The following is a 14785-nucleotide window of genomic DNA, read 5'->3' on the forward strand; positions in this document are numbered from 1 at the left end:
ATTGTGTTTATCCTTGATGTTTGCGTTGACAGCTTTAATGGATAGTGGAACAAAGGAATGTTTGTATCTGGAGTTCTGAATATAAATTAATAGAGTAAACTTTAACAATTAAACTATGGTGACTTTTAACACAGGACTTGAAAGTGTAGATTGACTGGCAGGATCTACTCTGGGCTGAGAAAGCATTTTACAGCCTCAGAGAACAGACAAAACAGCTCATAGATGGTAGTCGGGAACCAAATCCTTAAAGGTGAGCAGCAGTATTTATTTTTTTTAAATAACATCCACAGTGAGCCAGTCAAGGAAGCTGAAAAAGGAGATAAGTGATCCTGCACTTGAGTTTTTTAGTTAAATTTCAGCACCCGAGTTCTGAAGATATAGCAGCTTGTTAAGAATATGTTTGAGTACACCCGCTAACAGTTCATTATCAAGATCCAACATGGGAAAGGCAAAAGTATACATTAGCTTTTTCAGAATCAGGCTGGGAGAGACCCATGTTTGTCTTGCTTTGAAAGAGGAACTTAATTTTAAAAAATGAAATGTTTTACCATCCCATGTGAACCAGTTGAGAAATTCCCTTGACCTACATTCTGCTGTTTCACTTTTAATTAAAAGTTTCTCTGTGTTGCTCTCAAAGCTGAAAATCAAAATGAAGCAAGGACACACGAGTGTGGAAAAACTCAAGAACAAACAAGCAGTTCCATCGTGATTCATTTAACATTTATTTTATATATATCAGGAGATTTTTTAGGGTTTTGTAATATAGTTTCCCAGAGTTTTAAAAGAGTATGTGGGTAAGTGCAGTTACAGTCGGCCCAAAATTTCTAGGACTGCAAACTACTGTACCATGATAAGTTACAGGACATTGTAAAGGAGAAGTAAGAGATACTTGAGGCAGGTAAATAACTTTAGCAAAAATGTCTCAAATTTGGCTACTGTATAGAGGATTTTTAGATTTTCTTAGTTTGGTTCAGAAAAATACATTTAATTAAAATAAATGAGGTGAATGTTGAATCAAGCAGGGGTTGCTTCTAAATGACCTTCTTGACAAGAGTGGGACTATAAGCAACTGTAAATGCATTGTTGGTGAAAATATGTTAGATGCTTAGCCACCTGTGGAATTAATGAGCTTTTATTTTGGCAGTACACCAAAAGGTCATATGAAGGAGATGGCTTAGTATAAAGAGTGAATCATGATGTATTTTATATGCCTTATTGCTTCTTGCATATGTAACAGTGCAAATAGCACTCATGGAATAAACCCATGGACATAAACCAGTAACTACACAGCTATATAGGAGTTTGTCTGTGAAAAGAAACTTAAGAAGCTTAATATTGGATTTCACAGGAAAGTGCAGGTTTCTGAAAGTGCATGGGATGCACAGGTGATCAGATTTCAGCCCTGTTGGTGTATTTCTCCTTTAACCATAGGACTTGGATATGTTGGAATATGTTACAATGAGTCTGTATTTTTGAAGCAGGTAATGAATAGTTCTGTAGTTGGTCACTGTGGACCATTTAACAATGATGACATTGTTACACCAGAAGGACCCTTGTTTAATTAGCCAGGATTTTGTAGGCTGTGAATAACCTGTTCTTCTTGACTACAGCGTAATGTTGAGAGTATTACATTAAAAAGCTTTTTTTATGCAATACTGCATTCCTTTTTGTCTTTAATTTGAAAGAAGTTTTTAAAGTAAGAGAGCTCTTTCTTCCAAATGGATATGTACTGTACACATAGGTTAGTCGCTACCAACATTTATGCCATCCTTTCAAATGAAAAATGGAACAAAAGTTTTCATTCCATTTAAAATAAAATGTTTCTGGGTGTTAAAGAATGTGCTTTTACAGGCGACCGAGATTCGTGTTATAATGCTATAAAAATAATTACATGAACCCACAATAAAAATTCTGTATTGTCAGTACTGTAGATGTGGAATCCAAAAAGATTGTATTGTAGGTAATGTCCAGCTATAATTGGGGATTATTCTATAAAAAAGACACGTTTCCACTTGTTTCACATAATCTAAGGACTGAAAACAATCTCCTTCCAGGATTAAGTGTGTGTAAACCAAAAAAGCGATATTTCTGGTATGTAAAAATACATGTATTACGCAAAATAATACAATTGTCTGTGTGCGAATGGTCTTTATAATTAATAGCTGACTATAACAAAAGCACAATGAATAATTATGAGTTAGACTGTATGTAAAGCACAGGTTAAAAAGCAGTCACGAAGATTGTCAGATCCCGGTATTTCATCCTGCATTCTTTATCCCGAACCCTCCACCTGTTTCACGGTCAGACCAGAGGAATGTGAGCTGGTTGGCGATAGTGCTTAGCCAAGGGCGGTGCTGTGCCTTGCAGGAACATTCCCAAAAAATCGCCATCGTGATTGGATAACCTCTGTGAACTCGAAGTTGAAGGAAGCAGTGCACTGCAAGGGGAGCCCACAACTTAAATCTAACTACCGTAAAAACACGTATTATTATTATTATTATTATTGAGCAGTTCACTTCTTTTTAATGTGGTATATATGTGCTTCCGTTCAGGAAGTATTTATTAGAGATAACTTTGAATCTGCACCCGGACGTTTCTTGTTTCTCGCTATGAGGGTTTTTTAGCTCAAGGAAAGTGAAACGTGCTACATCAAAGAACGGAGGATTCATTAACGTATTTAACAACAAAGTAAATCACTATTTTGTCTCATGGACATGGAATGCTTCCAGGTTTTAAAGAAACGTTTTATATCAAAATTCGGCACTTTAATCTAAACCCGTCTTATAGTCAGCTGCTGAGTTCAAACCATGAAGGATGAGGAGCCTGCGAACTATCCCTGATGCACAGCTCAATGGAACTCAAGGATACTTCTCAGATTGGATGGGTTCCTGGTGGCGGTCCCATTATTTAACCACATGCTTTGCAAACAAGAATGTTTGTATTTCATTTTGGCTTTGTTTTTCCTCGGCGTTACTATGGGTAATCGCGCATTGTTTGTAAGTATCAAACTTTCCGTATTATTTCCTTATTTACTGTTCTTATAGTACTGTTTTTAAACATTTTAAAAGAGGAAAAAAAGGTTGGCACGATTTACGTGTGCTCAGAAAATATAACCACTGACTATGGTTTGCTTGGCAACGTAAACATTAAGTTTGGTGTCTAAACAAATGTTATGAAGTTATAGTTTGCCAAATATTTCTGCCTTTGTTTTTTCTACCGTTATTCAAATATCACAGTAGATAACAACATTGTCTTTGATCGCTGCGTAAATTAGTTACTAGTCTGTTTCTACTTGCACATTTAAGAAGCATCAATTTGTATGTTTAATTATTTAATGAATATGATAACACGCCAAGTTGTTGGGTGTTAGTTTACATTTTGGATTTACACAGAATAAAGAACTTAAATTTCAAACATTTTAATCAAATAAAGCTTTCTTAACTCCTAAACCCTTGTATTTCGTTTTTACCTTTATGAATGGCATGTTTACCGATAGGCTCGGGCTCCACAGTAACCATGCTGGGTGCACTGAGAAACAGTGACAACCTGAAAGTCTGAGCTACAGGATCAGTTCCATTGGCTAATGAAGTGTTTCAAGTTACAAACCCCTTTGCTCCTACCGTATTCTTTTTGTTGTTGTCATTCTGTAAAGTGCTTCGAGAAGCCAGCTTTAAAGGCGCCGTTAAAATAAAGTGTATTATTAGAAATTTTCTTAGATACAGATCTGTATTTCTAGTGGATAGAACAGCTCCTAAAGTTTTGTTGGTAACATTTTTCTTTTACTTATACACTGTTTCTCCACCCTATATTTATTTTTTTTCCAAAGTGCTATGTGAAGAAAACACTGACAGGATCAATAGAACAGATGCATAGTCCGAACTGAGTAAAATACAGAGCCATGCTAGTGGTCCCTACTGGAAAAGTTTCTTAATAGGCTGATGTGATACGGTGTCAGTCTCTCTTTACGTGCTGTATGCCAAGTTTTGTTTATACAAAATAGATTAAGGAGACAAAACATCGAGCACAATCATTGTCAGGTACAAACTGACATGGCATGCATAGCCTGTGTGTAGAAATCTATGTGGTCATCTGTGTTTTCTCGTCGCAGGCTGCTGTGTTTTCAGTGTAGAAGGAAAGACCGGAAGTCCGGTGACACCGCCTTCTGTGCATTCTACTGTTTCCTTGGTAACATGAGCGCTGCGCTTGGAGCTTTCCTGTCCCACCAGCTGACCCTACAGGTACTTAAGGCAGAAGCCAGTCCGTTCGAGTGCTTTATTGTCCTGTATAGAGAGATTGAAGTGGAAAAATCATCGGTATATCTTGCAAAGAAATCCTGTATGAAGCTCAGCAAGTGTGAGCCTGGTCAGTACCTGGATGAGACACCTCCTTGGGAAAAACTAAGGTTGCTGCTGGATGAGGTGTTAGTGGGGCCAGCAGGGGGCGCTCACCCTGCAGTCTGTGTGGGTCCTAATGCCCCAGTATAGCGACGGGGACATTATACTGTAAAAAGGCGCCGTCCTTTGGGTGAGGTGTAAAACAAAGGTCCTGACTCTCTGTGGTCATTAAAATTCCCAGGGAGTTACTCCAATATCCTGGCCAAATTTCACATTGGCCTTTACCAGTCATGGCCTCCTAATAATCTCCAATCTCTTAATTGGCTTCATCAGTCTTGTCCTCCTCCCCACTGATAGCTGGTGAGCATTCTGGCGCACTATGGCTGCCATCGCAAAAAGCAACATTTGGAAATATTATGAGTGACAAAAATAATATTTTATAATATCCGTCCTTCGGATGAGATGTAAAACCGAGGTCCTGACTCTCTGTGGTCATTAAAAATCCCAGGGCATTTCTCAAAAAGAGAAGGGGTGTAACCCTGGCGTCCTGGCCAAATTTCCCGTTGGCCCTTACCAATCATGGCCTCCTAATAATCCCCATCTATGAATTGGCTTCATTACTCTGCTCTCCTCCCCACTGATAGCTGATGTGTGGTGAGTGTTCTGGTGCACTATGGCTGCTGTCGCATCATCCAGGTGGGGCTGCACATTGGTGGTGGTGGAGGGGAGTCCCCATTACCTGTAAAACGCTTTGAGTGGAGTGTCCAGAAAAGCACTATATAAGTGTAAGGAAAAAAAAAGGAAATATCACATGGTCAATATACTTCTAAAAATTCCTCTGTAGCTTGCAGGAAAGCTTGTATTACATTTTTCCAAAGAACAAAAAGTATGGGCGATTGTCCCGGCAGATAGGCTCTATGACGGTGGATTCTATTAGATAGAACTAGCAGTGTCTAGATCTCTGGGCTTATAACCAAATGGCTAAGGATTCAAGTCCTTCCTAGAGTTCAGTGTATTTCATCAGATCACTTCAGCATAAAGTCCTGCTGTATAAATAGGTCCACAGGTAATTTGTTTTGGATAAATGCATGAGCTAAATAGATTGAAAACAATAAATCTTTCTGCCCTGGGTTACCTGCCTCTCATTTTTTTAATTGTATATCTCTTTGTCTCACTTCCAGATCTTCATGGGAGTCTACATGGCTGTTCTGGATGTTTTTCATTTCATTCTTGTCATCTTCCCTGTGTGTCCATGGAGCTGGCAGTCAAAATCTAGTATGTGTACACTGGCAAAACGTTGTGTAAGCACTGGTATCTGTTGTACTGTTCTCGATTAGATGAGTTGTATGCAGACACGGTTAATATCTGGCTCAGGTCTACACTGAGAGATTTTGTCAGAGAACAAAGTTTATTACAACCCCAGAAAGAATTGACTATACTGTGTTTTGCAATGGGTGTTCTAAACTATTCCATCTGCATAAATGGAATCCTGTTTTTGAAATGAAATATTGCCTATCTCAGAAATACTTTCTGGTAGATTATACAATGTAATGATTAAAACATGTTACTTTACTGATTACAGGTAGAAAGGTTGAAACTTGTGCAGACAGAGTCTTCAAGCTGCCTTGAGTTTAACCGTACAGGTTTCACATCAGTCTTACCTTCAATAGTAGGATTGTGTGTTTTTCAGAATTTCTGGCCTTAGGTGTATGTGGTAAGAGAGCTGTATCACCTCATTGTACAGTGGCCACTTTTTCAATTAGTGATGTATGTCTCGGTTTGCATATCAGTGTTTGGGCCAAAGAAAAGCGGATTCCATTTTGCAATACTGTATATCATCACCCACCCAGGTGCTCCACTGTTTGAGCGTGGACAAAAAAAAGCCTAAAGAGGAGAGGGCAGAATCGGTCTGGTATCGCATCTTTAAAAACGATTTAGGAAAAATGCAATTAAAAGGGTTTTATTTTTTTCAACCTAATTACCCAAACGCCCCCGACTTGCCACTTCCTACACCAGAATTCCCCCTGTCCTCTCTAAAATGGCTGCTGCTCTGGGCTCAGTAGTGTTGATACTTCTGTACTGGGGAGTGGCACCATCTGTAGCACACAAAAGATCCTCTGTTAACGCTGTTTGTTCTGCTCATTGACCGAAGCGCCTTGTTTCATTCTTTCTCTGAGCCTCTGCTGGCAATTCTGTTTTCCTATCTCCTTTATAAAAAGGCATGGCATGTGTTGTTGTCATTTTAGAGAACAATATTCAACTGTCAGAAAAAAAATCAAAGAAGTTTGCAAGGGAAAATTCCACTGGGATGAAGAATTTAATTATTTCGTTTTTTTCTGAGTTGTTATATTTGACGTTAAGCATGTCGGGTCTTTTTTAACACAGGCAGAAAGATAAGGCCCATGAGGAGGAGGAGGAGGCAGAAATTCTTCGCTGTGTCAGTACCCCTGGCAGTGGGGGCAGGGTATGTCACCTGGTGCTCTCAGCACCCTCAATATACTGATGAAGTTCACACAGGACGTCACCTCCTCAACACCCTTCTCCAGGTCAGTCATAACATCTTCATTTCCTGAACAATAATGAAGTATTCAGCTAAGGCCATGTTAAAATCAGCAGGTTAACAATTTTCACAATTCTGAATGAGAATGAATGCTTTGTCATATGAAAAGCACTGATCACTGCATGTGTTTAATACAGCTCTTTTGGTGAGTATCACCTAAAAAACCTTTACAAATGTACAGTATTAAAGTGGAGTTCAGTAGATTACCGTAGCAGCCTTACAAAGAAAGTAAACTCAAATATTACACTTTTTTAATGTAGGGCACATACAGGCCTCAGCTGAAAGTGTTTTCAAGTGCTCCAATTGACACGCGTGTCATACAAACGTTTCAAAGACAGCTGATAAAAAAAGGTTAGCTTACAAATGGTTCTGATCATCAGAAAAGGGACAGTTCTAAGAATAAAGCAGTTTGAAAGAAAGCAATTGAGGAGTAAAGCAGAAAGAAAAAACTAAGATTAGAAAAAAGACTCGGGACTTCTCTCCAGCTGTAACTGACAGAGAGTTCATGATGGATGGTGTGAAGGAGAAAACATTTACCGTGTTGGAGCACTGCGCTCTGTAATGTAGTCTGGCACTACTTGTAGAGCTGTCAGCTCCAGAAGAGCAAATTTCTGTACTCTGCTTTATTAAACAAAGAGTTAATGTACCAGAATGTACATAATGCAATTTGTGCCATATTCATACCTTTTTGTTTAGTATTTTCTGAACCTTTTAACATTAAATGGTTTGACAAAGATTTACTTTCTTCCCCTTCACAGGATAACACTGAAATCCTAGGGTATGCTCTAGGACTCATGTCTTTTATCATCTGCTTGTCATCCAAGTTCCCTCATATTTCCAGAGCAGTGAGTGCCCTTGTATTTTTTAATATGATTGTTTGCAGTAATTTGTGATATTATACTGATGAAACATTTTATGTAGTCTGTGTAAAAATCCAGAGAGGAAGTAGTACTTCTTAAAACACCTTTACTTTCCACACATATAATGCAGAACTGTGACCCCCATTCTACAATCCAAAACAGACTAAGATGCTTTTTTGCTTTCCAAATTGATTTTTTTTGTTTCGTTTTAAAATATAATTATTTACAGTGTTATCAGATCTTACAGGCTGAAGAAAATAGGCTGCGTTGTTAATTGTTAAGGTAACTTTATTCACTTAAGTGCTTCTAAGCCACATAAATATCTGTATCCACTTTCAAATTCAACAGTTTATTGTTGAATACATAATTGTAGTTCTGTGATCAGAAATAAAATGTATTGCACCATTTTACACTTGTAGCACAGGTAAATGATATGCTGATATGTCAGTTACTATGTTTTAATTTTTTTTCAATTTAGTGTATAATCACCAGAATTATTATTTTTTTTTATTTCAATACAAGCATTTCCAGTTTTCTCCTTTCTGGTAGAAATCTTTTTCATGTCTTGAGAGCAAAGTTTGTTTCTGTTGTTTTTGAATATATTTACCTGCTGTACTCTCTTCCAGTACCGAGGGAAGATGACTTCCACAGTACTGATATCTACTAGAGGCGTGTGCATCTTGGCCAGTGTCTCCTATGCTCTAGCCATTGTGTTTCATGATATGCAGCTGAAGTCTGCCCTTAAAGCATTGCCGTGGTTACTGACTTCTGTGGGCTCTGCGGTCTTTGACAGCGTTGTATCCTCCATGGTTATTTTTACTAAAGTTTCCTTGTGGATATTTCTTTTCTAAAAAAAGGACAAACTACATGAAAATCCGCCTTTTGATTACAAAAGCAAATGAAATGAAAGTGAAAGTGTCTGAAACACTTGTTCATCTTCCAGGCTTTAACATATTTCATTTTGGGTTTATACTGTACATGTTTGTGAAGTTGCCAGACTGAAAGTCATAGGGCAGTTCTTAGTACTTCTAATTGCAGCACTGGTATTTTTTAAGCACTCCTTTCCTCTTAACCCTGTACTAGTGACCTCTTGGACTTCTGTTTACATGATGTAGTAAGACTCCGAACCCTGGTCCAACATTATACTTTTGAGGATTTGTCAGCATTTATCAAGGCCCTTAACTCTTGCCAGATTATCCTGATATCCTGCCTTAAAAAGCACAAAGAGGCCAAGCTGACCCTGCAGCCCCAGCACTTGGACTCACCTGAAACAGAAACACTTCTGGGGTACCCTGCTTCACACCTGACCTACAGCACTAAAGAGAGACCACGCAGGAACAAAACTGTATGTAAGCCTCAATAACCATTCTCACAATTTTCTTCGATTAGCTGGATTAGGTTTGACCTGATTTCTTTATTTGAACCTGTGCCTCTATGATTTATGTAGAGCTTTCTTTCTCCAAAGCTGATTGTATCTAACACATTAAGAGTTAATAATGGCCAATAAAAAATGAAGAAATAAAATCTTGACATACTCCTCTGTAAAACCGTGATGCAGTACCAACAAAGACACGACTCCACACACCCTTGTTGGTAAAAGGAAAAAGTTACTGAATTGTTCTCCCAGTAATCGGAAAGTTTGTGCTTCCCGGGGCACAGTATCATGTTTGCATGCTGTAGGTACTTCTTCAGAATCTAAAGTCTCTCCATTTGTTATTTTTATATTATATTTAATAGTAATGGAATCAGTAAGGTAAGTGTAGAAATAAAACATTACAGTGAATATTCACATACATTGAACATTATGATAAACCTTGACATTATCTCAAGTTCATTTGTTTTTTCATATGTTTCTTTGTAGCATTCCGACTGGGTTCCTCTCAAAATTCGTCCTACTAACCGAACCCACCATAAGATGGCTGAAATAGGACGGTATATGGATGTGAACATAAAACCTGTGCAAGAGGTATCCCTTGGTTACCGCTGTATTGTTTTGTATCCACGGTAATGTTTTCCTCAATTGTAAAGTTCCTAGTGGTTTTGTGAAAGGCTCCACTGTTACAGATGGTCTTGAGCTATTACCACACTGACCAGTATTCACTGATTGACTGAAGAGATGCTGAGGTGGTTTTAAGGTCAGACAGGTTTTCTTTGATTTTCCACACAACAGCAGCAATTGTCTGTGAATTGGGTGACTGCTTACATTGTTCTCTGGGAGAGCTGTGTCAGTCTTTCATTTGACAGCTGATCTCCACTGTGTGCCTTGTGGGTTTTGCAGTATGGAATGACATTAGTGGTCTTATAGTGCATGTTTCAGAGGCTGTTTCTATTTTGTCTTCCTCTCCCCTGTGCTGGTATGAACTTTCCAAAAATAAAATTGGTACAAAGAAATTCTGAAAGTCACTGTTGTCACAGTGTACAGTAAAGCCTTGTCTGTGTTTGCTTTTAGGTGAATTTCAAAGGCCTACCCCTCTCCATAGAGAACCCAACAGAAACTCTCTCGGCAGAGAGCTCCTGTGACACCAATCCCCCAGCTCCCCCTCCTCTGAAAGTCATCTGCGCTGATGTCACATGCTCCTCGGACAGCTCCACGGACACATCCATGAGCTCAAGCCTTGAGGTCAGAACCCCGCGGTGTGTCCTCAGTCTGCCTGGCAGGGCAGCACCACTGTGCCACCTGTGTTCATTTAACTCCCATGTTCCGCTCCCAAAATCATCCGCAAACCTTATTAAGATGGTGTGATGACAAAAGTTTTATCCTGATGTAAACAACACTAGCTTGTTTGTATACATGTTGTACAAGAACATTATTCACTCTGTTTATGACGTAATATTGGAGCAGAGTTTAGTTCTGAGGGATCAGATGAGCTAACTCAACAGAATGAGTAATGATTATAACTAGCTTTTCCCTGTAATGAGTTGCACTAGACAGGAATCTCGGACACTGTTGTAATGTCTTTTATGTGTAATTCTTAAAATTACATCCATCCACCAGCAGGAACAGCAGGACCCATGAATGGCCAGTCTGTTTGCTGCTGGGACCAACATTTTTCTCTCCAGCTATCACAATACATGCAGATTTATTTGAAATATGTTCTCTCTAGTGCTGTCCTAAAAGTCCTTAGGTCCTGAAATTGATAAAACAACTGAATTAAGAATATTAAATGGAGTTTGACATGGAGTTTTTACCCTCTTCATGTCTTCAGGGAAACAAGAAGGAACAACTGTGGAAACAGCAATGAGAGTCAGACCTGATCTGCTCTATTCCAGTAGGTGGGGCTGTAGCATAATACAACAACTGATGCTTTATGAAGCACTTCAGTGTCAGGGGTTTGCTATCAGTATATACTGTACATGCTGTATATGTTTGACATAAAAAATTGAGGTTATGAAAAAATTCTATTTGGAATAAATGCATTTTAAAATACTTGTAATTTTAATTAACCTTAAACACACAAACACATTTATCATTATACAGGTCACTGTATTGCCATCATTTTAACTTCAGTTGTGGGACTGAGCAGTTCAACCTGCTCATCTGAACTTGGTTGGCTTCACACTGAAATAATAGAATTGACCAGCCCTCACAAAACCCGCTGCTGGTTTTGAAGGATGTAGTGCAATAAGAGGGGAAAAAACAGATGAAAGCTGCTCCCGAACAGGGATAGAAAAGAGTAGTCTCAGGAATGTCCTGTCTAGGCTGTTGCAATGACATTTTTGTTTGTTCAGGGGTGCACATTGTTTCTCTTTTGACCTCAGAAATGTTCAAACACCTTAATTCCATTTTACTTTTTTACTTGGGTGGCACAAAATTGTAAGATTATTACTACGTCTTCAATGATTTGGTAACATATTCAGTTTTAGGAACATTTGCAATTTAAAAGGAGATAACACTTGCAAATCAGCGACAGCTCTTTTTATACCGAGCAAGTTCTTTTTTTGCATAAAAATGTTCATGGTGCATTCTCAAAAACCTTCTCAGTGCTTACACAAGATATACCTGACATTATTTTCCCTTGTTCCTGCTGCTTGAAGAAAAAATACAGTAGGCTTTTTTTAGACAACTTTGCTGAGCATTAAAAATAATCCTAACTGCAACAGAGCTATCAGGGAAGTGACACATCTTTTAGCAGATGAGCTGAAAGTGCATTGAGCAGTGATTACATTATGCTGATAAATATTTGTCATCAATGGGCATGTTGTATGGTCACCGTTGGAAACAATGCAAACTGCAAATCTATGACTCACGTTTTGCACCAGGTTACAGAAGCTGTTTTGTGTCCTATTCTCCTTCTGGGCCTGAAGAACATGTGTCTGTATACTGATATCTGAATCCCAAATGCCACATACATACCCACACATCAGTTGGGCTCAAATCTTGCAATTTGAACATCCATGGCATACAGTAACTGTCACATTCACATCTGAGAAAAATGCGTTCAGTAATCAATCCACTTTTCCTAAAACAAACACGAATAGATGCACAGTTTACATAAGAACGTGGTAGTGAATGTTTGCATTTTCATTTACAGAATTCATGTTTTATTTTCCACAGTGGGACTTTGAAGATACGAAGAGGCAGTGGAGCAAAGCCGATAAGCAACAGAAAAACACAGAAGCCTTCCCACTCCAGGACTGGACAGCTCTCCCCATTTCAATGCCTGCCAGCCAATCTGAATCGGACTGCTGGTTCTACGACAGTGACATCACAATGGCCGATGAGGGAGCCCCTACCCTTTTGGCTGACTATGGGAAAGAGAGGCAAGCAATGACCAACTAACACATGACTGTTAATGACACATTCAAATAAAGAACACTCCCACTGGTATGAAGGAAGAGGAAAGTGTACTTCCTGTTTTTACATGTGGTGGTAGGGGTAGCATCTAGCCGGCATTCTAGAATCCAGTTGCAGTCCAGTGATTTTTTTTCATTTTATTTTATAAGAACATCATGATCGCTATTCTCTTATTATTTGAGAAGTTTTGTTTAAATCCATTATATGAGTATTCCCTCAAGGTTTGTCCTCTAATCTTTGAATTTCAGTACAAGTATTGTGGGATGTACTCAGATGTGTGTACATTATATGTGTGTAAATTATTTGTATGGCTGATAATATGAGTCTTTATATGTATTTTTTTTTCAAAAATTCCCCTGGACTGAAAAGCTTAACAAAAGAAAAAATAGATGATGAATCCAGTTGGAGACATTTTACAATCTCTTACGCTCATGTGGTAAATACAGAAACTGTCCATTTTCTAGCTAGTTATGCTAGTGGCAACAGACACTTGCTACCCGAAGTTCATTGTTTTTCCTTGCCAGTAATAGTTTGATTTAATAAAGCTTTGTTTGGTTGCTAAAATATCTGCTCTTCTTTTAAGAAGCAGCTTTGATAAGGGTAAATTAATAAACAGCCAAATATTAAATTTCTTTAAGGTAGAGGGTAGTACTGTAGATTGCTCCTACAGCAATGCAGGAAATTGAGCCTGAACAGAATAGGTAAAGTAGATTGCCTCTGAATATCACTGTATTGATTTTTATTGTTCATTATGTTGCTGGTATCTGTGAAAGAGATTTAGAACATAAACCCCCCAAAGCAGAACAAACCACCTCGCCTGTTTTCCAGTGTTTTCAGTTGTAGCTTACTTAGAATGCAATATTTAAGTAATGATATCTGAAATCGAAGAACCGCTTTCCTACCATTGAGTACACCAAGATGTGTCAACCGCCCTGTTATGAACTATGTAAAGTTCTTCCTTGCTGCCCATAAAGATGTTTATGTAAATGTCCTGACTGTCAGCTGATAAATGATTCAGGGAATCCTAGCATATTTGTTGGAAACATATATCATTGCTGTGGGATAAAAACCATTTGTGAAATGGCGATCACAAGATCAGTACAAGATTTGAATATGACATTTTAGTATTAACTTGTGGATTGGATGTTTGGGTACAAAAAATTGATTGCAGCATTTTTTGTAAAGTGCTGTTTTTCTGTGGTCTAAATTCACAATAAAGATAAACTTAACCTTGAAAAAAAGTCTTTGTCCTTCTGTTGGATGTAGATCAGATTGGTGTTTGAGAGCACTTTAAAAGTGAGCCTCACTCTGCAACTCTGCAAAGAACATCAGTTGTTTTCCTCCTTGATTTATAGTGTTAAAAGCAAGTGGACCGTACTTGTATGGGAGATTGGCCTTTAGACTGCGATCTATTGTTTTTAAGAAACAATAAAATGTTTTCCCTCGCAAGGTCCTGTCCATCTCCCTTTAACTTTCGGTTGTTCATTTACCAGTTAACTATTTGGATTCAACAGCAGCCTACTGGTCAGATATATATTTCCAGGTGAATTTTGTTTTTTGAACCAAATCTCAAATTATGCTAAATATTTAAATGTGCGCATTAACCCTTTCTAAAGTGACTCTTACATTATCCACTTTAAATAATGGGTGTTTGGCATTATATATTGTATTAGGAATCCATGGGATTAATTAAAATGTTGTTTGCTGTGTTACTATTAACACATTTGAGCTGCATTGGTCCGGTATTTGTCACATTTTAGAGTTAACTATGACAATTTTCCTTTTTTTGTCAAGATGATGAATTGCCTTATGAATTCACAAAACTGTTTTTATATTCTTTTGTCTTGCACCGCATAAAAAAAATACATTCTAGACAATGGATATTGCATATAACCGTCACTATCGCAGCAAGCTCCTAACCTATTGTAAAAGAGGGTCACAGGTTTATTTCCTCTATGAAACCAGTAAAGGTGGTTATCAAGCCTACCATATACGTCTCCGAGTCGGAGAAGTACAGTACTGATGTAGATTTGGCAGCACAGAACCCTTTCCATCAATAAATCTCTTTTAAAACAGTATTACTGTTCATGACTGACCTTTGAGCTTAGCTGCTTGTCAGTCATATTCTTGTTTTAACTGATGTACAGTTAATGAACTTCCTTTACTCTGTACTTGCACGATGTGTAGATTAGAAGGACAATGTGAAGGAAACTCTCTTGCCCAACTGTATTTCCGT

General features: G+C 38.2%; 1 protein-coding gene across 2 annotated transcripts; it reads left to right on the forward strand.

Moving 5' to 3' along the window:
• Window positions 1–2338: 2338 nt before the first annotated feature.
• tmem44 (transmembrane protein 44) lies at window positions 2339–13086 on the forward strand. 2 transcript variants are annotated; one of them, XM_015361050.2, is made up of 11 exons: window positions 2339–2996; window positions 4109–4238; window positions 5516–5609; window positions 6720–6880; window positions 7653–7739; window positions 8381–8551; window positions 8947–9099; window positions 9616–9720; window positions 10204–10374; window positions 10961–11023; window positions 12310–12400. In XM_015361050.2, the coding sequence occupies exons 1-10, from the start codon at window positions 2815–2817 to the stop codon at window positions 10994–10996; spliced, it is 1290 nt and encodes a 429-aa protein (XP_015216536.2). In that variant the 5' UTR covers window positions 2339–2814; the 3' UTR covers window positions 10997–11023; window positions 12310–12400. The 2 variants fall into 2 exon arrangements, with proteins under 2 accessions (XP_015216536.2, XP_015216535.2); XM_015361049.2 differs by lacking the exon at window positions 10961–11023 and having other exon boundaries at window positions 2349–2996; window positions 12310–13086.
• The last annotated feature ends 1699 nt before the right edge of the window (window positions 13087–14785 follow it).

Source organism: Lepisosteus oculatus, chromosome 13 (genome assembly GCF_040954835.1).
Source record: "Lepisosteus oculatus isolate fLepOcu1 chromosome 13, fLepOcu1.hap2, whole genome shotgun sequence".
NCBI lineage: Eukaryota > Metazoa > Chordata > Actinopteri > Semionotiformes > Lepisosteidae > Lepisosteus > Lepisosteus oculatus.